Source organism: Chenopodium album, chromosome 17 (assembly GCF_948465745.1).
Source record: "Chenopodium album chromosome 17, dcCheAlbu1.1, whole genome shotgun sequence".
NCBI lineage: Eukaryota > Viridiplantae > Streptophyta > Magnoliopsida > Caryophyllales > Amaranthaceae > Chenopodium > Chenopodium album.
Genome location: NC_137850.1, coordinates 45,119,517 through 45,145,278, shown reverse-complemented (window position 1 = coordinate 45,145,278; position 25,762 = coordinate 45,119,517). Strand labels below are relative to the sequence as shown.

General features: G+C 35.1%; 3 protein-coding genes across 3 annotated transcripts; all 3 read right to left on the bottom strand.

Moving 5' to 3' along the window:
* Nucleotides 1–18: 18 nt before the first annotated feature.
* Nucleotides 19–3,773, bottom strand: LOC145588175 (squalene synthase 2-like). The gene is made up of 13 exons (XM_081644819.1): nt 3,478–3,773; nt 3,240–3,282; nt 2,831–2,920; nt 2,597–2,672; nt 2,100–2,169; nt 1,578–1,721; nt 1,365–1,469; nt 1,065–1,211; nt 810–885; nt 564–652; nt 378–469; nt 254–299; nt 19–179 (listed from the first exon to the last, which is right to left on the bottom strand). The coding sequence occupies exons 1-13, from the start codon at nt 3,682–3,684 to the stop codon at nt 108–110; spliced, it is 1,257 nt and encodes a 418-aa protein (XP_081500945.1). The 5' UTR covers nt 3,685–3,773; the 3' UTR covers nt 19–107.
* Nucleotides 3,774–4,345: 572 nt separating this feature from the next.
* LOC145588174 (squalene synthase 2-like) lies at nt 4,346–10,924 on the bottom strand. The gene is made up of 14 exons (XM_081644818.1): nt 10,547–10,924; nt 9,091–9,133; nt 8,493–8,582; nt 8,183–8,258; nt 7,309–7,378; nt 6,854–6,997; nt 6,631–6,735; nt 6,242–6,388; nt 5,868–5,943; nt 5,607–5,695; nt 5,279–5,370; nt 5,152–5,197; nt 5,007–5,088; nt 4,346–4,731 (listed from the first exon to the last, which is right to left on the bottom strand). The coding sequence occupies exons 1-13, from the start codon at nt 10,739–10,741 to the stop codon at nt 5,032–5,034; spliced, it is 1,230 nt and encodes a 409-aa protein (XP_081500944.1). The 5' UTR covers nt 10,742–10,924; the 3' UTR covers nt 4,346–4,731; nt 5,007–5,031.
* Nucleotides 10,925–17,010: 6,086 nt separating this feature from the next.
* LOC145588173 (squalene synthase 2-like) lies at nt 17,011–23,927 on the bottom strand. Its single transcript, XM_081644816.1, has 13 exons — nt 23,534–23,927; nt 22,016–22,058; nt 21,464–21,553; nt 20,999–21,074; nt 20,573–20,642; nt 20,017–20,160; nt 19,823–19,927; nt 19,141–19,287; nt 18,604–18,679; nt 17,702–17,790; nt 17,533–17,624; nt 17,416–17,461; nt 17,011–17,345 (listed from the first exon to the last, which is right to left on the bottom strand). Exons 1-13 carry the CDS (start codon nt 23,726–23,728, stop codon nt 17,277–17,279), a joined length of 1,242 nt encoding a protein of 413 aa, XP_081500942.1. The 5' UTR covers nt 23,729–23,927; the 3' UTR covers nt 17,011–17,276.
* Nucleotides 23,928–25,762: the final 1,835 nt, after the last annotated feature.

Below are 25,762 nucleotides of genomic sequence, written 5' to 3'. Positions count from 1 at the left end.
TATGGCATCGATTTACAATATAGTTTTAACCTTAAATGAATATGCATCAAACAACAAGCATGATCATTTTATTCCCAACTAGTGTTACATGTGTCAATGGTATATTTTTAGTTAGTCTTTCTGCTGTTGGAAGAGAGACGAGCATAAATGACTGCCAGAACAATGAAGAACACCATCGTCTGCATAGAAGGTCATGGTTAGTAAATATACTGATCAAAACACCGTACCACAGCATACTTTTAAAGGTTCTCACCATGATTGGAGAGTATGCTGACTTAGTCCTCACAATGTGCAGTTTCCTGGAAAAAAAACAGATGGGATTCTATCAAGTGTTGCGAAAAGTTATTGTTCTTGTGTGAGAAGGATTTTGGAATTACCTTTTTTTCAGGGTTCCAGAACTCTTACAAATACTCTGGATTGCTTCAATCTTGCTTAGTGTTTTTGTGGCATTTGGATCCTTCTTATCAACCTACATAAGCGGTTTGCGTAAGTTGATAAAATCAGAAAAGACATTAAAATCCGAAGTGGATACTAGTAATGACTTGTTTCCTATGGAGAATAACCTTGGATTTCATCAAAGAAAGGAAGTCATAGAAGGCGCCATAAACATCAGACATTGTGTTTGTCTGATAAAAAATTACAGCAGCAAGACCTAATTTGCACAAATACAAACATAGCAAATAGATCAAAGAAAGTGCGGTCATGGAAACAGCAAAAGAAATATCATTTCTAAGAAGAAAAAAAAAAAAAAAAAATAGAAAGAAAATCAGATACATGTAAAAAACAAAAAAACCACAGGTTCAACTTACCGCGTCTCATTTTCACAGGACCTCTGAAGAATTGACTGTTGTCGTAGCATAAAGCTAAAGTTCCAATGCTCATGATCTAGCGTGCATAAATTACAGAGGAACAATATCATTATAATTCTTAAGATCAGTATTATAACATCTACCTTAATTGCCTTATATCATCCTAGAAGACTATAAGCAGGCATCAAGTGCATAAAGAGAAAGATATCTACTGGATATAACAGCTAAAATATGGTGATTCAGAAGAAGTTATACTTGTGGAATAGCTATAGACCGAAAAATGGCATGATCCTTTAAAGCAGACATGTAGTTTAGGCAATCTTCTACATGCAACAAGGAATTTGTCACCATCTCATTTAAACATTGGACTGCCTTTTCTGTGTTCTCTTCACATTTCAGGTCCTGCATAACAATTTTACACCAAGTTTGGGTGACAATTGCAACAAATTCGTCACTCACGTACTGCTCTTCAAGACATTGATATATTATACTAAATCACATTTATCTTGTCCAATTTTGAATTTAAAGCCAGTTGAAATCAGAAGAATGACTTACCTCCAGTTGGTTGACATATTTACACCAAATCTCCCGGGGCCAAAATTTGCGAGGACTCGGAATATCATTTATATCTTCAAGGTAATCTTGAATAATGTTTGTTTTCTGCACAATATAGACAGACAGTACAATATGTAACATCATAGACAAATATGATATTATGGAGCAGAGAAAGGTGTAATGCAGAGTCTAAAGCAAAAGGGACCGGATTACCTGCAAAAATAAAGACATCGAATTGGAAAGATCTTCAGGAGCTAGATCCTCCAAACCAGGGTTATGAAATAGCTTTGACAATCCTAAACCAATAGGTCCTGTTACATGGTGGCAATATTCATCATAGTCTTCAACTGTTTTTATCTGTAAAAAAAAAAAAGAACAATCACCTATGTTGTATCCTGGATTTGATTTTTTTTTTTTTTTTTTTGGTAAAAACATAAGCTAAATAACATATTTAAGTCTATAAATAAGGTCATATAGTGAGAAAATTCCTACCTAGAGGCCAAAATAAGGACGGTTTTTGTTTCATATCATTCACTAGGGCACTAGGCCGAAATTAAGCTCTAGTAGAACAGCCTTTTAGAGAATTTTGTAAAAAAATTCAGTTTTGGCAATGGATCTCCAGCACTCTTAGGTGAAACTGTAAACAAATGTTCTGGTATCTAGCAATGTAATGAAAGTACAAGGGACAAGCAGACAGATTGGTACATAAAAAAGTAGGTAAATAATGCAACAAACCTCCTTGCAGATAAATTTTGCCATTCCTTCACCCGTCTGTCTGATCATATCCTCAATTACTACTTGGCAACTACAGATGACACAAGTAAAATTAGTTCTCACACCATACAATTGGAACTCGATAAACCAGGATAAGTTGGAGCATGTGAACGGTTTAAGATTCAGAACAATGAACCAGCCTAGGATTTTGCAAGCTTAACATGACCAACGAAGCGAGTAGTGAAGTATAAATACAAAATTGGATGTGTAACTAGTGCATTAGAACAAACAATGTGGCTTTTACAAATTCAATACCATATTATCATGTTGCATGCAATATCATCAGGAGATGCACATATGAATATTTTGACACTGAAAATTGGTAAGAAGTCTTGCAGGATATTGTCATAAATCATATTAAACCATTACTAATTAACCAAGTCTAAAGTTATTGCATGCTTTGGAAAATGATATTTTTGAAAGGCGATAAATATCCAAGAGATTGATATGAAGGTTACTGTCTATCAAGCTCCAGAAAAGCAGTTGAGACATGATGAAACTCATCCATCAGAATTTTGCAGTCCCCTGCTCCACCTTTATACAGAATAAGATAATCAGAGTTGCACAATATGTATATGCACTGATTTAATATAAATGTCAAACAAAGAATGTTATTAAATACTGTATTTTGTACAAATTATAACAAGACCAACATATGGACAGAAGAATTGTGCAAAACTTCGTTCACTCACAAGAAAACTTCCAGTCGCGATCATATATATGCTGATGAAAAGCTCTCAGAATAGGCAATTTGACATCTGTAGCTATGCTCATGTCATCCTCTATCCATCAATGCCAAAAAGCAACAAGAGATGAGATACACATACACTAAGTAATTATAGATAACAACTTAAAACATGCATGACATGCTATTGCAGGTGTTAATTGTTACAATGTCATTACGGACTCTTCATTTCAGCTTGATATCAGCACAACATATTAGTCTCTTGGACCAATTTGTCCAAATACATGAAATTTTATTTATCATCCGAGTTTGACACATGGACACATACCCTTGTCTAGCATAAGTGCATTCCATAGTTCATGTAAGTGCTTGCATTGAATCATTTATACAATATTGTTGAGATTAAAGAGACAAACCTACAGTGTCGATGGCTCGAAGAAACAAGTAAAAGACACATGCCTGTAATACAATGAAGCAGCACAAATTAAACCTAGCGGAGTACATTTGAGAGCAAGATGCACATTTGCTCCAAAAAACACATATATAAATATACACATGTTGCATGTAAAGAATACTTTGTATATTCTATCTTCATGTTAATACTTTTGTATATTTGACACAAAGTAAGGAGAAAAGATAGGAGATGAAGCTCACAGCATTGCGAAGCTCGGTATCAAGCTGTTGTATAACAAGAGAGAAACTTGTGGAAACCTTGTGAAGCATAGTATAGCAGAAATCCCAGTGAATTTCAGGTGGGATTTGCTTCTTAGCCTCTTTAACAGCCATCTTTACCTTCAAAAGTGGGTAAAATTCATCTGGGTATTTCAAAATCTCCCACAAAGTTTCCATTTTTATCAACATTTATTGCTCTAAATATGATATTTCAATGTATAATATAGAGTATAATTCAGTAATAGAGTGCAATTATTATTTAAGAAGTCAAGTTCACAAATCACAATGTGAGTGAGTGTATGCTGCAGTGCTGCTTTTTGTTTTTTGTTACTTAGCAATCAGTGCCTTGTGCATTATTTGAACAAAAATAAATAAAGTTGGTCTACTCATCTTTTAATACTCATACTCCATTAAGTCCATTCAACTCACATTACCGACATTGAAAAAATAAACATTGTTGCTCTAAAATACTGAATATATGACCTTGAAATGAAAGTTACTCCGTAAAAACTTAACTATCAATTCAGCGTTATATCATTGTTAGGGGAATAACTATTGGTAAAAAAACATACTCCGTAGGAAACAATGATGACAATGATGTAACGTTGAATTGATAGTTAAGTTTTTACGGAGTTATTCAATAGTTATTCTCTTCTACAAGAATGTCAACTTTTTTACCCCAACTTTTATAGAGTAGTATGATTTTATTTTTTTATTTTTTTTCCATCTGAAAAATTGAGAACTGATTTCAAATATGTCCCACATGCCTTGAATTTTTGTTATTTCTCACATGCAGGCAAGAGGCAACCAGTCATTATCTCATGAGTATTAGCAAAAAATAAAATTGATTCAAAAATAGTACTCCATAGTAATTAAATGCTTCCCAATACATACAAATTGTGCACAACAAAAGAAGGAATGAAGAATAGTCGTCTCGTTTTAAATGGACTAAAAAAACAATAAACTTAAGTTCGTGCCAAAACTAGAACATGACTGAAATGGTCCTTAAAATACATCAGCAGCACTTACAACTTGCAAGCAAACTTATTAGAATGTTACGAAGCAGCTACAAACCATCAATGATGACGTGTGCCATATCGTTCCCCTCTTAAGTGATTTATGTGCAATATATATTTGTTTTGCTGCTATGATTCAGGAGCTCGTTTCGAACCTAGAAAACACAAGTATCCCTGTATATTCTTACAACACACCACACAACTGCACATGAAGCCATACCTGCAAAAATGCAGCAACATATGTTAAATAATGTTGGCATGTAGCATTAGTATTAATGACATGAATCCAGATGATGTCTGCCTACTACTTAGGCAACATGTGCGAGATGTTGATAATGTCCTTACTTCAGTATAACTACGGTTTGTTCATGGTACTTAGTTCATTTCATTCCGTGTTAGTTGCCTGACTAATTAGGCAAATAAGAATATTATCATGGCACATAACTACATAAAATGTTATCATATGACATCCGAGTCTAATTGTGCTATACTTACCACTGAGTAAGAATTAATCAATCAGTCATTTGGCAGACAGGCGAGGAAAAATGATTGCCATGACAATGAAGAACACCATTATCTGCATAGACATTATGGTCAGTCTCTAACTTCAGTCACCATAGCATGTTTTAAAAGTTCTCACCAAAAGTGGAGTGTATGCTGACTTATTCCTCACAATGTGCAATTTCCTGAGGAAAAACATAGATAGAAATTTATCATACGTTGTGAAAATGTACATGGTTTCAGTGAGAGTATGTATCTGTAATCACCTTTTGTTTAGAGTTCCAGAATCCCTACAAATCCTCTGGATTGCTTCAATCCTGCTCAGTGTTTCTGTAGCATTTGGATCCTTCTTATCAACCTACAAAAGAGGATTTGTGTAAAACTAAATAGAAAAGGCAAATTATGTTGTGTTCCCACTTTCTTCCTTTTCCAATATAGTCCTTTCATCTCTAAAACATTGGTGTGGTAGAGATGTCAGGGTAACCATAATGAAGGACAAGCTAATTCGGCTTCTAAAATAGGATGATCGTGTACAGCCTATTGTTTATGCTGAAAATGATTGGAGTGTAGGCTGTTTGTTTTCCGGAGCATTACCTTGGTTTTCATAATTGAGATGAAATCATAAAAGGCTCCATAAACATCAGCCATTGTGTTCGTCTGATCAAAAACTACAGCAGCAAGACCTAATGTGCAAATATGCACAAATACAAATATAGAAAATACATCATAAGGAGACAATGCAGTTATGGTAACCACTGAAACATTACAAACAACCTGCAGTAATGTCATGTATGTCATTTCTTACGATGGATACATAACAGATACATGTGGAAAAAAGGAGCTGATAGTACTTACCACGTCTAATTTTTACAGCACCTTGAAAGAATTGATTATTGTTGTAGCATATAGTTAAAGTTCCAATGCCCATAATCTAGAATATGTAAAGAAGAATGTCAAGAGGTTATAATAACAAGCATCAAGACTTAGGGTAAAAGAGAGGCGCCTCGTGAAAAATAACAGCTAAAATCTGCAGAAAAAATAAAAATCTTGTACTCCATAGCAGAGTATTCTGCCTTTTCAAGCACAATATTATGAAACAGATTTGATGCTGTTTGAACATACTCCTAAATTGTTTGATGCATAATATCTAGAATTTTTTCCTAACAGGACCCCAATTATATGAAAATTGGAGGCAGTAAGAATGCTAGCTGATTCAGGAGATCTCATACTTGAGGAATAGCACAGCTCCAGAGTATGGAATGATCCCGCAAAGCAGACATGCAGTTTAGGCAATCTTCCACATGCAACAAGGCATTTGTCACCATCTCATTCAAACATTGAACTGCCTTTTCTGAGTTTCCTTCACATTTCAAATCCTGCAGAAGAAATTAAATTTCAATCTTAAAGTTACTACAATTCAAGAAATTCTTCAGTATTTTTTCACATATTTTACCAAGCTCCTTAAAGTTTATTGAGCAAGTAATTTCACATTTACTTGCGCTCATCACAATCACCTGTATTTACATGATTTCTAGACAAAACAAAGGAAAATACTCCAAATCTAATAAGATGATAAGAGCGGAAAACCAGCTAACTACAATTACAAAGACATACTAACCTCAAGTTTGTTGACATATTTACTCCAAGTCTCCCGAGGCCAAAACATGCGAGATTTTGGAACCTCATTTATATCTTCAAGGTAATCACGAATAATGTTTACTTTCTGCACAATATGGACAGATTGTTTGTTATGTAACATCATACTGCATACTTATTTTTTTATCACAGAGCAGTATAGCAGACCGAGAAGGTTGCAATGACATAAAGGCAGAAACTAATACCTGCAGAAATAAACCAATCGAATTGGGCAGATTGTCTGGAGCTAGATCCTCCGAACCAACATAATGGAAAAGCTTTGACAGCCCTAATCCAACAAGTCCTGCTACATAGTGGCAATATTCATCATAGTCACCAATCGTTTCTATCTGCCATGTAAGGAACATTTAAATAATAATGATATAGATGTCAATACACCAGGTTTGGAAGATAAGTTAAGTCCCATAGTTTTAGCAAAGATTTTTAAAATCGAAGTCTTTGGATTTCCAGCAGATTTAGGCGAACTCAGGTATCAAGAATTATACAAGTATATTATATAGGAATAGCTCATCACTTAGCATATGTTTTCTTGCCTCAGCAACTTTGCATAGAAAAACTGGGGGGGTTAGCTAGGAAGGAAATAGAACAACTATAAATCATTCTATATATACAAGTCATTTGGTAATTCATATGCACAAACCTCCTTGCAGATGAATTTTGCCATTCCTTCTCCCATCATTTTGATCGTATCCTCAATAACCACCTGGCAACTGCAGAATCCACGAGTATAAGTAGCTCACACATAAATCAGAGCAAGTTAACAATTTGGAGCAATGTAACAGAGCCTGGGATTTCACAAAACTTAAAATGAACACAACTATTGAGCAATGAGTCAATAAGCCAATAAGCTGAGACACATATAGTTAACGATGCATTAGATCAAAAGTTCTAGTCATACATTTATTTCCATAAAGCAGCTACTGCAAGAGGCCATGCAGCAAGGATAATGTTAACACCAAGGTGCCATTCTTCATGCACAGACATATATATTACTCAGCATGCGACATCAAAAGATACAAACATTAATAATCAGACACAGAAAAGGTAAAGCTGTTTTACAGGATAGTGCCAAATTTCATCCTGATCCATTTACTAAAGCAAGTACTTAAAAAAGTTTTAAATTTGATCAAACTTCAACCAAACTGGCTAAAATATTCAGATGATAGAGAATGGAAATGAATGAGGCAATCAGCAAGCAGTGAATAGTATGCAAACAGGATATGAAGCTTTGTTGCGAAAAAAGGAAAGGACTTTAGGAGTATACACAATAACAATTAAGCAACCAATTACAACGTTAAAAAAATTGCTAATACATGTTGATAGCAGGAATTATGCATAGATGTTAGGCCTAACCGCCTAACTAAGAATATAGGTAAAGGAACTTACATCAAGCTACTCGCCTATATTTTAAATAATTAACAAGAATTTTATATGCAACATAAAAGCTCTTCAATGTATATGTAGCAAATGTTATATTTGGAAGGAGACATTAATTTGAGAGATAAGAAGCTTACCCTCTTTCAAGCTCCAGAAAAGCAATTGAGACGTGATGAAACTCATCCATCAGAACTTTGCAGTCCATTGTACCACCTTAGTACAGCAGAAAATGGACATATAGAGCAAAAGAACCAGATATCATATCAATATGTAAAATAAATTTAGCTATGAAATGGCTAAATCAAGCAACTGCATAACAAATTTAGAAAAACTTACAGGGAATTAGAAATTTAAGTGAAAAACATTCTACCATACAATATTACACACTAGAAAACAGTATACTAATACTAAGATTTGGACTACAGAAGAGATTCTGAGTTGACTTACAAGAGAAATGCCAGTCACTGTCATATATGTGCTGGTGAAAAGCTCTCAAAATAGGCAATTTGACATCTGTAGCTATGCTTGTATCATCCTCTGTCCATTAGTGCCAAAAACCAATAAGAGAAAAAGATGAAGTTTATAGTAAATCATAGTTCAACTTTCAATATATATGCCATTGCCATGTTAAGTTGAACGGACTCTTCAATTCACCTCAACACTCAAATCAGATTGCCTAACACATGGTAACATAAATATGAACACTTGACACTATATATTGGATCAAGGATACCGAAATATTTTCATTAAAACCAGAGTCAACACATACCCATGTCTAACATAATATGCATATGACCACTTGACACTTTGTATTAGACCAATAATAAGGAAATATCTCTTTAAAATCGTCGGCAGCTCTTGACACATACCCATGTTTAACATAAGATGGACATAAAGGCTTAACACTTTATATTGGACCAAAGATATAGAAATAATTATATAGAATGTGAGTCCAACACTTGACACATACCATGTCTAACTTATCAAATATGGAATCGGGTTATAGCTTGAATGGATAAAATTTGTAGAGCTTAAAGAGACAAACCTACAGTGTCGAGGGCTCGAAGGACCAAGTACAAGACACATACCTGTAAATTGTAAATTTTTAACACAATAAAGATCTTAAAATGATAAGCGAAAGTTGGTATGCAAATTTATATATTTTACTTATTGGTAATTAATGATTGAAATAATGCATAGACAATCATAAAATGAGAATACATTGTTGCCTCCTCTCGTATTATTTACTTGACCTATAATCCCTCGGCAATTTGAGGAAGTGATTAGAGTAGAATAACATACACTAATCATAAAACAAATTAATGCCATCAAAAATAGAATGGAATAAAAGTACTTCATTTATCCTTTTTAAGTTTTCCCCAATTTTCATACCACCAAGATCTCTTCACAAACATGGCTCTGATACTACTTGTTGGGCGGCATGTTTGCCTTCACTCAGTTCACCATATGTTAGTATGATATTGTCTGCTATAAACATAGTCTGCATGGAGTTGATTTTGGAAAACTTTAAAAAAAAAGCCTCATACTAGTTGAGTGTGCTCTCACTTATGAAGAACTTTTTTATTACTTATTCTTTCCATGTGGGACTTGCGATAAACAAACCCAACAAACTCTTGCAAAATTTATTTATGTCTCACCAATTTTTGTTGCAATTAGTTCACTCAACTAAAACTTAATTACGTAAACAATTAAAAGAACTAAAGGTTTGATAAAAGAATGGGGAGAGTTGCAAAAATTCAAAAAACTGATAAAAGACAACAAGTGCCCAAACATTTACTATCTCCATTTTGGAATAATCGATACATTTTCCTCTTCTAGCTGTTTCAGAATAATTGGCTCATCACAACAAATGGTAAAGGACCACTATTTACCATACTCATCAGGTTCCACTGACATTTTTTCATTCTCGCATATTTCTTACATTAAACAACTCAATTTTATAGTTCCCGTCTATTGTTTTCTTAAGCTATGTGTAGAAGAGAGCATGTCAATTATTTAGAAACGGATGAAGTACAAAGTTGGCAACAACAATAGTAAAAGAGGATAACATTTGGAGAGTTTACAGCAATGTGAAGCTGATTGTCAAGTCTTAGGACATTGCCACATACGGAAATTGAACATGGGGACCACAATTCTACTCTTGAAAAATTCACCTTTAGTGGACCAATTTTTAATTTTTATCTCTAATCAACTTCACGCAATCAAAACTTAATAAAGCAAAACATAACTGGTGGCATACCACTAATTGATTTTGGCACACCCTTTAAATGAGACTATAATTATCGGGTGTGCCAAAATCATTACCCTAAATTGTGGCAAACAATTAAAGGGAATAATGGGTCAGTATCAAAATAGGAAGTGCAGTAATAATTGAGAAACTGATAAAAAAGACACGTGATCAATTACGAGTATTTAGGAACAGAAGGGGTAATACAAACTCACAACAACAACAACAAGAAATGACAAATTGAAGATCTTACAGCATTGCGAAGCTGAGTATCAAGTTTATGAATGACAAGAGCGAAACTTCTGGAAACTTTGTGAAGCATAGAATAGCAGAAACACCAATGAACTTCATGTGGGATCTGCTTCTCAGCCTGTTTCACCGCCATTTTCAACTTCAAAAGTGGGTATAATTCATCTGGGTGTTTCAGAATCTCCTTAAAAACCCCCATTTGTATCAAATTTTGTTGCTCAAAATCTGTGATTTTGATGTAATTTGTACTTACGAATTTACAATTGTCAATACTCGAAGTTGACTTGTAACTATGTGAGTGCGCGTTTTGGTATCTTGAATTTAGTGTTTTTCATCGTTTTTTTTTTGGGGTGTATTTATTTTATTGGAAAATTTGTCAAGAATAAGTAAATGTTGGCTCGATCTTATCAAAATAAGCAAATCTTTAGATTAACCCATAATAAGTTGACCTTTATATGGTATTTTCTTAAAATAAGTCATGACTGATTTCTTTTAAGTGTAACCGGTTGTTTGGGTTGCTTATGCCACGTGTCATTGTGTGGTTGGCCAATTTTTAAAAATTTAATTAAAATGTATTATTTTAATATATTTTTTAAACTTTTGTTAAAAAAAACACTTTTTCAAGATATATATATATATATACAAAAAAATAAAAAATAAAAATTTGGATACTTCCGGGAATGTGGTTTGTGCGGTGGTTGGCGGGGATGGGGGTGAAGCACTGGTGTGCCGTGGTTTTTTTTTTAACACGATTTAATTAATCATTAAATATAAAATAAGAAAAAAAATTTATTTAGAATTAGGAAAAAAAGTGATCTATTTGGTAGGTTGTAGGTCATCTGACTTATTTATAGAAAATATCTAATAAAGGTGAACCTACTCTGGGTTAATCAAAAGGTTTGCTTATTTTGGGAAGACCGACTAAAGGTTTTGCTTATTTTTGACAAATTTTCCTATTTTATTTTATTTTTATAATTTTTATATTGGTGTGTGTTTCTGAATTTGCATCGTCATTACTCATTAGCTCACCACGTAAGGTTTCTTTACGTGAGATATTTTTTGTGCTTGCTTCGTTGACAAAATTAATTGTTTTGAGGCATTAATGTCTTTAATTTTCTATTGATGTCAGAAAAATATACGAAGTACATTTTAACAAATCTAACAATATACTATGTCAAAGTAGTTTTATTTATTTATTTTAGAAATAGAGTATTAAAGAAAAATTCTCGAGTTAATGTTTTGCTCATTTTATATTCCCTTAAAAATAAAAATTTGCTTGTTAATGCGAATTCAACTTTCATCATAATCAAGTATGGATTTGTTTATGTCTGAACCTAACTTCCCCAAGAATTCGGATCTGAGATTCTGATACTCCTATCGGCAAGCTGAGAACCTACACAATGAGAAGAAGTTAGCTAACCCCGAGGTGGTCCGGGGATAACCACTCCGATGACAACGTCAGAAAGTGTTTAAGAGAAATAGATAAGTAAGAGAGAGAAAGTAGAGAGAGAGAGAGAATGTGTAATTAATGCCCTCATTAATGAGGTCTTACCTACTATTTATAATGACCTACCTTGACAGGTGGCTCTCATCCATGCAGTACCTTCTGTGCCAAGTGTCGAGCTTCTGCTGCCACGTGTTGAATTCCGACAAGCCGACATGTCTTCCTTCTGGGACATATCGGCATCCTCTCACAATTGTTCAGGGTTTGGTCACGTGCTTTCACAAGATATCGGTCACACCCAGATATCATCCCATACAGTTAGCCCCCCAAGTGAGGACGCATGATCAAACGTCATCGTTCTCAGTTAATGTAGGCAACAACTTAACCTAACTAGACAAACTTTGGGTTCCACTTCTCATTCCTCAAATTTCACCTTATGTTGGAAATTTCATGTGACAACATTTCTTGTATTCTGTCACGCACTGTACGTTAACAAAACTTTATTACTGACCTTGCCGTTGCCGCAGTTTGTTATACCCGCTTGGCTTATACTCAGACACATTATCAGACGAAGCTTGAGAATATCTCAGAGACTCACATCTTTTGCTGAGAAGATTTGCTTCTATATTCTTTTAAGCTCTATATTCTTTTGCTGAGAAGATTTATTCTTATTTATTACTTTTATTACTATTTTATTATTTTATTTTTGTAAGAAGACAATCTTTGTACTATAACCCTGTACTGTATCCATTTGCATTATTATTGGCTTTTAACCGTTCTTCCCCCCCCCCAAGTGACCTTGTATGCCGATAGCAGACAAGGTCTACTTGTTACTAAATACCTGGGAGCGAAAAACTCCGTTTTCCCCCCCAAGTGACCTTGTATGCCGATAGCAGACAAGGTCTACTTGTTATGAAATACCTGGGAGTGAAAAACCCCGTTTCCCCCCCCCCAAGTGACCTTATATGCCAATAGCAGACAAGGTCTACTTGTTATGAAATACCTGGGAGTGAAAAACCCCGTTTTTCCCCCCCAGGTGACCTTGTATGCCGATAGTAGACAAGGTCCACGTATTACAATATGGAAGCGTAACCGTTTTTTTTTTAAAAAAAAGCGGGAAAATTAATACACGTGTCGTAAATCCTACCGTCATTTTTTGAAATTGTTTGTCGATTTAGGGCCGTTGGATTTCTGAACCGCCTTTCACCTCAACTGACTCTTCAGTTTTTCCTTTTAGATCAAAAATTCCACCATTTTTCATTTCACTTTTCATTTTTCCAAAGCTTTTTCTCCGTCTCAATTGTTTTTCAACAAAGAGTCTACTTTTCTGACTCTTCCCGATTTCGGTCTACGCTTCTTAGTATATTCGGCGTGCTTTTCTTCTTCGTCACTTCTCTGAAGAACCTCACTTGCCAGCCCTTACAACTTGTCAATTTGGGGTGGACGGTATATTTGCGAGGTTGGTAATACAAGGACCACCACCCATCTGACTGACCATCTCTCTTCAAAGTAATCAGTCGTCTAAAAACGTTAAGGGTTAGGGGATAGTTTCGATATAGCATGACCCAGATGGTGGCAATAACGGCACGTATGGTAGGAGGAGTAACCTGAACTAAACAGACATTCCAGGCTTTTAGGATTTTTGCCACAAAGGGGTGTAGGGGAAAGCGAAGGCCGAAGTCTAAATGCTTCATATAAACGGCCACGGAACCTGCTGGACAATCTAATACTGAGGCTCCAGAAGGGGGAACTGACAGCTCATACCCGTTAGGTAAGTTGAAGAATTTCTTAGCACGGCGGCAGTAATCTTTTTCAATTGCCGTTTTCCTAAAATCATCACTTATTTTCGCCTTGGCCACTTTTCCATCTCTGGCAAGGGTAATAGGTTGTCGAAATTCAGCTCCGTCAGTCTCGGAGCTATAGCCCTCGTCCAGATTATCTTCCTGGATAACCTCTGCCGTCAAGTCAACAATGTCATCCCTACTCTCATTGTTGATACTGTCTTCTTGAGTCTCGTCATCTCCTAAAACCGAGTTGACGGCTGAATCATGAACTGGGGATGACGGACCCTCCTGAGGGTTCGCAGGGATATCAGCCACTGGTTCTTCTTCATAAGAACTTACAACCTGGCCTTGCCCAGGTCTTTTGCTGGATTCTGCTGCCTTAGCGGCCTCAGCTGCCTTAGCTGCTTTGGCGGCCTCAGCAGCAGCACGAGGCTGATAACTGGTTCTCTTTACCCTTGGCATGGTGTTTATACCTATATTGCCAACGTTAGTGCCGTATTGATTAAAATAGCGTTTCCCAGCAAAGCTGCGTAAGTGATAACGAACACTAACAGGCTCAACGTTAAGAATTTCGGTATCGCCAGGGATATCAGGGTTAGTAGGGTGAAAAGCACTTTCACGGTGAGCAATGGTCCTATGTATCATAAAAGCGCGTTTCTCTTCTTCAGAAGATAACGTCTCAAATGGATAATCAATATTATCAGAAAGGGAAGATGAATTACCCTGGTTACTACTAGTTTCTTTGCCTAGGGATTGCCTAATTAAACGACGCCTAGCAGTACTAAGGTTAGGGAAATTCTCTTCGACACTATCTTCAGACATTTAGTTCAAAAATGAGAAAATAAAACAAACATGCAAAATTAAGGGGTTAAGGAACAGCAATACCTTCGACAAAAGTCGCTGATACGATGAACTTAAACTGAGAAGTGACGAAGAAGAAAAGCACGCCGAATATACTAAGAAGCGTAGACCGAAATCGGGAAGAGTCAGAAAAGTAGACTCTTTGTTGAAAAACAATTGAGACGGAGAAAAAGCTTTGGAAAAATGAAAAGTGAAATGAAAAATGGTGGAATTTTTGATCTAAAAGGAAAAACTGAAGAGTCAGTTGAGGTGAAAGGCGGTTCAGAAATCCAACGGCCCTAAATCGACAAACAATTTCAAAAAATGACGGTAGGATTTACGACACGTGTATTAATTTTCCTGCTTTTTTTAAAAAAAAAAAAAAAAACGGTTACGCTTCCATATTGTAATACGTGGACCTTGTCTACTATCGGCATACAAGGTCACCTGGGGGGGAAAAACGGGGTTTTTTACTCCCAGGTATTTCATAACAAGTAGAACTTGTCTGCTATCGGCATACAAGGTCACTTGGGGGGGGGGGGGGAAACGGGGTTTTTCACTCCCAGGTATTTCATAACAAGTAGACCTTGTCTGCTATCGGCATACAAGGTCACTTGGGGGGGAAAACGGAGTTTTTCGCTCCCAGGTATTTAGTAACAAGTAGACCTTGTCTGCTATCGGCATACAAGGTCACTTGGGGGGGGGGAAGAACGGTTAAAAGCCAATAATAATGCAAATGGATACAGTACAGGGTTATAGTACAATGATTGTCTTCTTACAAAAATAAAAATAATAAAATAGTAATAAAAGTAATAAATAAGAATAAATCTTCTCAGCAAAAGAATATAGAGCTTAAAAGAATATAGAAGCAAATCTTCTCAGCAAAAGATGTGAGTCTCTGAGATATTCTCAAGCTTCGTCTGATAATGTGTCTGAGTATAAGCCAAGCGGGTATAACAAACTGCGGCAACGGCAAGGTCAGTAATAAAGTTTTGTTAACGTACAGTGCGTGACAGAATACAAGAAATGTTGTCACATGAAATTTCCAACATAAGGTGAAATTTGAGGAATGAGAAGTGGAACCCAAAGTTTGTCTAGTTAGGTTAAGTTGTTGCCTACATTAACTGAGAACGATGACGTTTGATCATGCGTCCTCACTTGGGGGGCTAACTGTATGGGATGATACCTGGGTGTGACCGATATCTTGTGAAAGCACGTGACCAAACCCTGAACAATTGTGAGAGGATGCCGATATGTCCCAGAAGGAAGACATGTCGGCTTGTCGGAATTCAACACGTGGCAGCAGAAGCTCGACACTTGGCACAGAAGGTACTGCATGGATGAGAGCCACCTGTCAAGGTAGGTCATTATAAATAGTAGGTAAGACCTCATTAATGAGGGCATTAATTACACATTCTCTCTCTCTCTACTTTCTCTCTCTTACTTATCTATTTCTCTTAAACACTTTCTGACTTTGTCATCGGAGTGGTTATCCCCGGACCACCCCGGGGTTAGCTAACTTCTTCTCATTGTGTAGGTTCTCAGCTTGCCGATAGGAGTATCAGAATCTCAGATCCGAATTCTTGGGGAAGTTAGGTTCAGACAAAAACAATTTTAACTGTATGGGATGATATCTGGGTGTGACCGATATCTTGTGAAAGCACGTGACCAAACCCTGAACAATTGTGAGAGGATGCCGATATGTCCCAGAAGGAAGACATGTCGGCTTGTCGGAATTCAACACGTGGCAGCAGAAGCTCGACACTTGGCACAGAAGGTACTTCATGGATGAGAGCCACCTGTCAAGGTAGGTCATTATAAATAGTAGGTAAGACTTCATTAATGAGGGCATTAATTACACATTCTCTCTCTCTCTCTCCTTTCTCTCTCTTACTTATCTATTTCTCTTAAACACTTTCTGACTTTGTCATCGGAGTGGTTATCCCCGAACCACCCCGGGGTTAGCTAACTTCTTCTCATTGTGTAGGTTCTCAGCTTGCCGATAGGAGTATCAGAATCTCAGATCCGAATTCTTGGGGAAGTTAGGTTCAGACAGAAACAGGATTGATCTACTAGTTTTCACTCAAACTAATACTACAAGCTCAAAGCTCAAAGCTCAAATTAACGGATCATCTAGCAAGTAACTCTAAGAAAGTTCTTTTGATCAATTGTATGGTAGATTAATAGATGCATCTGCATCTATTACTCTTCTGAACAAAGGTTTCTTAGCAATCAAATTATTTCCATCCAAAGTGTATTCAATCAAACAAATGAGATTCTCAACTCGAGTTGAAAATTGGAGAAATTCTCTTAAGGCCTTCACTAAACCTTCCAATCAAAAGTTATCGATAATTCAGAATTCTGGTAATCCTAAACATGGTGTTTGTGCAGCCTGAACAATGAAAAGAATGATACTAATAATGAATAAGAAGCCAGAAGTGTGCCAATACATTCGTCTCACAGGCATTCAGGTAAATTTTTCTAGCATATATATTACAAAAAAATTATCAAACAAGCCACAGCTTCAAACTTAGAGAAAGTCATCCTCATTTGACAGCAACCACACAACAAAGCCATTCTGCATAACTGCAGCCATAAATGGTATAAACTATCTTGCAGGTAGCTCGTGTGTACGACAATGTACTTTTCGTAACACTGCTAAATAATCAATTGTTCTGTTGGTTGGAAGACAGACGGGCATATATGATTGCCAATACAATGAAGAGCACCATCATCTGTGTAGAAATATTAGTCAGTATCTAAATAACCACAGAGCCGTTAAGAGAATTTTTCACAAGTTCTCACCATGATTGGAGTGTATGCTGACTTGGTCTTCATAACGTCCAATTTCCTGAGAAAAGAAAAAATTATCATTTGTGGAAAAATTATTCAAATTATACATGAGCAGAAATTTGGAATCACCTTTTGTTCAGAGTTCCAGAGTCCTTGCAAATTTTCTGGATTGCTTCGATCCTACTTAGCGTTTTTGTGGCATTTGGATCCCTATTATCGACCTACATAAGTGGATTCACATTAAGTCTTTCTAATGTATGTATAGAAGTCGGTTTGTTTCAAATTATGGGGCATTTACCTTCGGTTTCATCATACAGGCGAAATCATAGAAGGCACCATAAACATCAGGCATTGTGTTTGTCTTATCAATAACTATAGCAGTGAGACCTAATTTAAACAAAAATAAACAAATTATAACAAACCCCTTGGAAGAGTTAACAAAATGACAGGTTTTTGGACACAAACAATTAACTAACACAGTATATTCCGAACAATAGAGTACAAGAAGATATAGGTCTGTCCCATGAACACCACAACACAAGCAACCAGCTCTAATCTATGGCAGAATTTACAATAAATGAGAAACATCAAGGTAAAGGAAATAATATCAAAGCAAAGGTAGCTTTAATGATCACATAGAAAAGAATCCAGCAGCAGTAAATATAAGGTTATAGGAGCAACCTCCATAATCATATGGTTCATGCAAAGCCCGGATTAACATGCGTCAGCCCCGCCATTGGATATATACTTTTGGCCAACAATGCTATAAGACTAAGGACAATGTTTCCAAAACATTTCAGTCATCTAAAATAGGCAACACAGTTCAAAGTAGCTAAAGTCTAAAGAGAAGCAAATTTTGTTTCATAGTATAGACTCCAAGACTTTGCCTTCAGCCATATCCTACATCTGTCATTAAAGCAATGGCATACAGCTGCCAAAAACTAAAGGTAGAACTGGCACCAGAATCAAGGAGGACAAAAATTCTAAAAGAACAAGATGCAAGTTTCTAGATCTCATCACCAGGCTTAGTTTGAAGCAGTAAGCATAGGAACAATTGCTACCTCTCTCAAAATACAAAAAAAAAAAATTCAAATTATGGCATCATATAAAAGATGACAGGAGAATAGGTCAAGCCCATAAGAAACATCATAAATACTAGCAAATATACGTAAGAAGGAAACAAACAGCAGATTAACTTACCACGTCTCATTTTCACCACACCTCTGAACACTTGAAGATTGTTGTAGCATATAGCTAAAGTTCCAATGGCCATGATCTAAAACACGTACAGAAGGGTAACATGAGATTACAACGCTAAGATAACAATAAAACCTCTGCCTTTTGGTCTTGTGGACAGAAACAAAATCAAATGCACAAAAGGAATATGGCTTTTTAAATAATACTCCTTCCAATCCTAGATGATGGTTAGTTGGTTATGTATGGTGATTTTACGAGTTTATTAAGGAATAAAAGATAGTGGAAAGCAATGATAAGATGTCACATGTATCAAGAATTAAGACATTAAGTCAACGTTGGGAAATGGGAATATTTGCTTTTGGAGTGTTGGGGGGGGGGGGGGGGGGGGGATCTTTGCCCTACTCTGTGATTCAAAGATAGTTGTACATTAATAGTTTTTATTATTAATAACAACTACTGCGTAGTAGATAACAATTGATAATAAGGGTAATATATGAAATAAGGGAGGCTGTATCAGTGCTGATTCAGAAATTTTCATACTTGAGGAATAGCACAGAACCGGAATATAGCAGGATCCCGCAAATCAGACATGTATTTTAGACAATCTTCAACGTGCAATAAGGCATTTGTCACCATGTCATTTAAACATTGAACTGCCTTCTCTGAGTTCTCCTCGTATTTCAAATCCTGCACAACAAATTTCACAGAAAGTTAAGTAAAACTATTACAAGTAATTCTTTTCCCTTTCAAAGGGCAGGTTTTTTGCCCACCTCCATCTAGAGATAAATATGTCAATATCTCAAACTACATCACATTCACACGATCCAGTCCATACAGAAAAACAAAGAGGTAAATGAGAACAAATTTTAAAGGTCGAAAGAGAAGGATGAGGATGGTACATAATTGTTGAATTGCATACACATATCTCTACATAAGGTGCATGTGCATAATTTCTGAGCTACAAAGTACATGAACTTTAAGGATGCGTGATTTCTGAACAATAGATCCACTTTTTCTCAGCGTGACTTGTTTGAAATAACCATGTACATGCAGTTCAGAAAGTATGCACCCCAAAAATGATGTATCTGTGGTTCAAAAACTATGCACCTGCATAAAGCATGTCATTCTCATCCATCTCATTTTAATATGCTTGTAATTGAGTCCCTCACTGGAGGACAAAATTTGATAACTAGCCAGTTGAAATATATAAGAAGTGCCTAACCTCGAGTTTATTAACATATTTACTCCATATCTCCCGTGGCCAAAACATGCGACATTTTGGAATCTCATTTATATCTTCAAGGTAGTCACGAATAATGTTGGTTTTCTGCGAATTATGGACAGACAGTATAGCACAATATTAAATATGATTTCATGGAGCACATAAGACACCAGGTTCCAAGCAAAAAGGAATACCTGAAGAAATAAACCCATTGAATTGGAAAGATCATCTGAAGCAAGGTCCTCTAAACCTGCGTTATGGAAAAGCTTTGACAACCCCAAACCAACAAGTCCAGCTACATAGTGGCAATATTCATCATAGTCAGCAACGGATTCTACCTGCCAAACAAAGAAAACTGTTTAAAATAGATTTACACCTGATTTGGAAGATTAACACCTTAACAAAGTTAAATCCCATATTTGTAAGATATACACAAAAATAACATGATTTATGGCCATATCATGTACAAACTACTTCCGTGAGGCAATAATGATTAAACAAAAACTGATCCATATCATTTGCAAGGAAAAAAAGTGGTTCTAGAATTCCCAACTCCCAAGCATGTAGAGATATAATGAAGGTATATGGGCAAGCAGACAGATATGTCAGGGAAAGCAGGTAAATAATTGCAAAAAATTCCCTCTTAAATCTAAAAGTAAAACTCTTCTGGTATCGGGGAATTTCGTGGGGAAGGGGAACCAATTATAAACTATTTTGAGAGTACAAAAAAGCTTTTCTAATGGCACAAACCTCATTGCAGATAAATTTTCCCATGCCAGCACCCATCCTTTTTGTGATATCCTCAATTGCCACTTGGTATCTGCAGATGCCACAAGTAAATATCACACATAGTATCAAGAGTAGTAGATAAATTTGTAAACGCAAGAGCTTGTGAACAATTCAGAACAAGGAAACATAGCCCACGACTATATAAACTAAGAATGACCACAAACGAGCAATGCTTCATTTTTTAACTCATAAAGGTTTATTTTTTAAGAGAAAACAAGGTTAATATAAAAGCCTGATATTCCCTAGAAGAAAAGCAAAGGCAAATTAGCAAGCACTTATCTATGGCTTCAACGTTAGAAGGCATTAATAGAGCATAGAAGTTTTTTGCATACACTGCAATATGCTAATCTTGAAAGGCAACAGAGATTCAGGAAATAAGAAGCTCACCCTCTGTCAAGCTCCGAAAAGGCAGTTGAGACATGATGAAACTCATCCATCAGAACTTTGTAGTGCTTTGTACCACCTTATATTACATAAAAGGATAATCAAAATGACAAATGTTACTTCAGACAAAGATCTAGGAGGAGAGGGAGGGGGGAGGGGGGTTATGAAATAATAATAACTCCGTAATAGAAAATCAATAGATGGGATTGTGACATTGTAGATAAAGAATCTACCAATCTCAAACCAGAGGGCAGATATGATAAGAGGCATATGCCTCTTAGTAACACAATAAGATTAAACCATTAATAACAATAAAGTTGTAATTATATCATAAAAATAACAATAAAAGGAGATAAACATTGAACAAACAATATCCAAAATCACAGTTTGAATGCTAGGTCATTTATGAATAACAAGAACAAGATTTGGACAGTGGAAGAGAAGTTGAGAAAAACTCAGTTTACTCACAGGAAAAATGCCAGTCACGATCATATATGTGCTGATGAAAAGCTTTCAGGATGGGCAACTTGACATCTGTAGCAATGCTTGTATCATCCTCTGCACATGAGTACCAAACCGAAAAGCAATAAGAGATAAGATACATACTTATAGTAATTCACAATCCAAACTTCAGCATATATGTTGGTCCTCGGGAAACAATATACACATTTTTTCATATCATCTTCATTAGTTTTCATGCTACTGACTATTACAAAAAATAGTACAGCTGGTCCAAGGATGGGTGTCAAGTGTCACCGGATGTTAAAAAATAATTTTAAAAATCAAACAAAATTCTAAAATAATACAAAATCCTAGAAGACTAAATAAAGTAGAAGAGAACAAGGAGTATAGATGAGATATGGCCTCTTAATAAAGTTTAGATTTTAAACTGAGCTAAAATCACAATTTTTATCTCGTCATCAGGACTAGTAGTCTCAGCAGCATTAAGGAGGCCATAATAAGTTTATAACTACATGACATGATAACAGTAAGTCAGTAACAGAGCTTGTAGAGACAAACCTACAGTGTCGAGGGCTCGAAGGACCAAGTAAAACACACAGACCTGTAACACAAGTAAAATTTATAAGCAAATATAGTACTTGTGTACAGAAAAGGAAAAAGTTGAAACATTCTTCTGCAAACTTAGACTTTAAGTACCAGATTAGAAAGGAACCAGGTTTTACTCCATAATTTTCCTATGTCAGATGAAACTCAGCGCACTTTCAGTAGTTACTAAGGTACTTAACCCCCCCCCCCCCCCCCCCCAACCCTCCTCTCTCCCCCCAAACAGTAGAAAAGGTCCAAGCCAACCACATCTGTTGGCCGCAACCTACACGAATCCAAAGCACTTCTCATGTGATTGTTGCTGGCTATCAATCTATCAAATAGAGAGCTGTAAAGTGCGTCCTTTCACAAAATCCTTAACGCAACATGTTTTGAGTTTCCCAATTGTCAGTAAAAGGTTCTACATGAATCCCTCGCATGCATAAATCATACACAAGTGCACAAAGAACCAGCAATTACACCAGATTTCTCCCTCTCAGTATTCATCAATATAGCCAGGATTATAAACTATGTAGCACATTATGCAACATTTCCCTTAAACTCAAATGGACCAGAAACTAGGAACAATCAAGAAACTTGCACTGTCATCATCAAATCTTGTCACTTAGGGACAATCAACTAAACCAACTAATTTAACAGGAAAAGCATGCAATTATTTCTTGATTACACATGTAATTCCTTTTCTTGTTTTTCTTTTTTTTATAAAGTCAATAAAAACGTGAAAGCAAGTTAAAAAAAATGTTATCACCTTTTTGAAAAAGACATACTAATAAAACATCTAACATCCATACGCATAACTAGTCCTCCTTAGCTCTGGTGGCTTTCCAGAAGAACTATGAAACCTCAGGTCAAAAATTAAAGGACTGAACTTTGAAATTTCCAAAAGAGATTTTACAAAATACCTTCCTTTTAAAGAAAAAGAAAAAGAAAAAAAAAAAAAAAAAAGCCACACGCATATACACATATATTAACGTTGACTAAAGTTACAAGAAAGTCAATGTTGTTAATCCTCTAAACTCCGTGTATCTCATATTCATCAATCTCACACACCATGAAAAGTAAAATCTCGCAGATATTAAAACAGACTGATTTCCCCTTGTAGCATTTATCAAAATCAATGTATATTCAAACAAATTGTCACCTTCTAGTAATAACTTAACATCAATACACAAAATCGTACACAAAATCTACCTCGGTACCATTTGTTTGCTACATTTTCATAGATGTCCCTAAAAGATTGTCCCATGTTAAAAAGTAATAATAATCGGAATTACTACTTTACTCTCACGATCACTACATTTAGTCCCAACTACACTGTCTCTTATCAACCCCCACTTAAATCAAATATCTATGAGACAAACAAAAACAAAATGGGACAGAGCGAGTACATCCGTCACAACCTCGAATTCAACGCCACCGCCAAAAACAAAAACAACATATTAATCGGAAAAACAAAATAGTAAGAAAACTCACAGCATTGCGAAGCTCAGTACCAAGTTGTTGAATAACAAGGGCGAAACTTCTGGAAACCTTATGAAGCATAGAATAGCAAAAACCCCAATGAGGTTCAGGTGGGATCTGCTTTTCAGCCTCTTTGACCGCCATTTTCAACTTCAAAAGTGGGTAAAATTCATCTGGGTGTTTCAAAATCGCACCTAAACTCCCCATTTTTGATCAATTTGAAAAATGGGTATTGCTCAAAATCTGGGATTTCGAAGCAATTTAAGCAAAAATGCTTGATTTTGAAAAGGGTTGAAATTGTATTTATGTGGCGTAAGAAGAATCCGAGGAAATCAAATTGAGATTTTGTAATTCGTAGAATTGATTTTGTAATCCGTAAATGAATGAATACTACAAATTTAGTTATTTAATTGAGTGGAGATTGTAAAAAAAATTGTGGGTTTTTAAAGAAGAAAATAGAGTTGGTGGGACCTTAAATGCGAATTATTTAATTTATTAATAAGTAAAATGTGAGTTGTGTTTTTGGGTTTGAGAGTCTGTTTGGTTTGGAGGGCGAACGTGGAACGCGAGCTCGTGGGAGATCTCGAATGTTTATTTTTTTAAGGCCCAAAGTGTCAAACCAAGTAACCAACTTATAAAAGAAAATTACTGCAAATTATAAAATTTGATCTAAAGTATAAACAATAATTGTAGTTTATTTTTTTTACGGAGTATTTTTTTTCCGCTATTTTTTTTTCCGCTGTTTACAAAGCTAAAAAGACGGGTGATGAAAATCGATCCCAAAAGCTCTTAGAATTGGGAAGGGAGCTCTAACCATTTGAGTTATCCCTTGTTCTCCTGTAGTTTTAATAATTAATTGTCCTAGGGAGATCTCTCCTTATGTATATTTCAAATGTTTTGGCTAATTAATTAATTTATCTTAATCGGTATTTTTCTAAAAAAAGAATAGCCATGAGTTTCTAGTAAAATCTTTGGGAGTATTTTGTAGAACCTTATGGAATATTATGGAAATATTTAGGTCGTTGTTAACTATTAAAAGGTTGTTAGATGTGAAATCAATCTATCTATATACTATACTAAAACAGGGTACACTAACTCCATGGCTGCCACGTGTCCCTGTTTTAGGTTTTTTAATTTTTTTTTTTTTTTTTTTTTTTGGTAAAATGTATAATTGTCAAAGATCCTATTATTAAAGATACATCGAAATAATATCTTGACTTTCTTAATATTGTTTCTCAATTAATATTATTCGTGGATTTTCAGCATATATTTAGTCCATATCATTTGACTTTAGATTGCTTAATACAAGGAGAGTATATTTTGTTATTTTGTACTTCGTACATTATATTTTAGGTTTCTTTATTAGCACACGTACAGCTATATTAGAGCAGGTTATTCCTTTAACCTAATTATTTTTTCTCCTCACATTATTCATATGGCTACTAACACCATTCCTAATGAAGTTGAAGCTAATTGTGCTCTGTTGTCAACCTCACTAATATTATCAAACTCAATTCAATCAATTATTTATCCTGAAAAATTCAACTTGAGACTATATTTGTGGGATATGACCTTTTCAAGTTTCTTCATGGATCTCACCCTGGTCTCCATCCATATATTTTATGTTTAAGTCAAGTTTATATTACGGATTAGTAAAAGATATATTTGATTATATTATAAATTATCAATCAAATATACTAATGTGTATAAATTATATATCTTATTTTAAAAAATATAATACGGAGTACTACCTCCACTTTGTTAAGTGTTACATTTAAACGATCTCCGATTCACTATTTTGACCATAATTTTTTTTTATATATATATATATATAATTGTGCATTAATTTAAATTATACAAAGTTGATATATTGAAAAGTTATAACAATTTTAATCTAATAAGATCAAACTTGATAATAATGTGTTTTCTACCTTATATTTAAACAATTATACATGTTGTGAATCGTAAATAGCTTATAAATATGTAGATTGTATTTTCTCTAAAAAAATAAATGTAAATTGTGATACAATTATAATGAGTTTACTAATTTTCTACCATATGATTTTAGGTATATCATACTTAATTTTTAAGAAAAATTATACATGCTATATATAATTCATTTGCTATAATATTTTGCTACAAAACTCCTAAACGCAAAATCTCTGAATTATTATAATAAGTTTTTAAACTTTTGCTAAACCTATAAACAAACCATTTATTCGACAACTAAAGTCACAACAC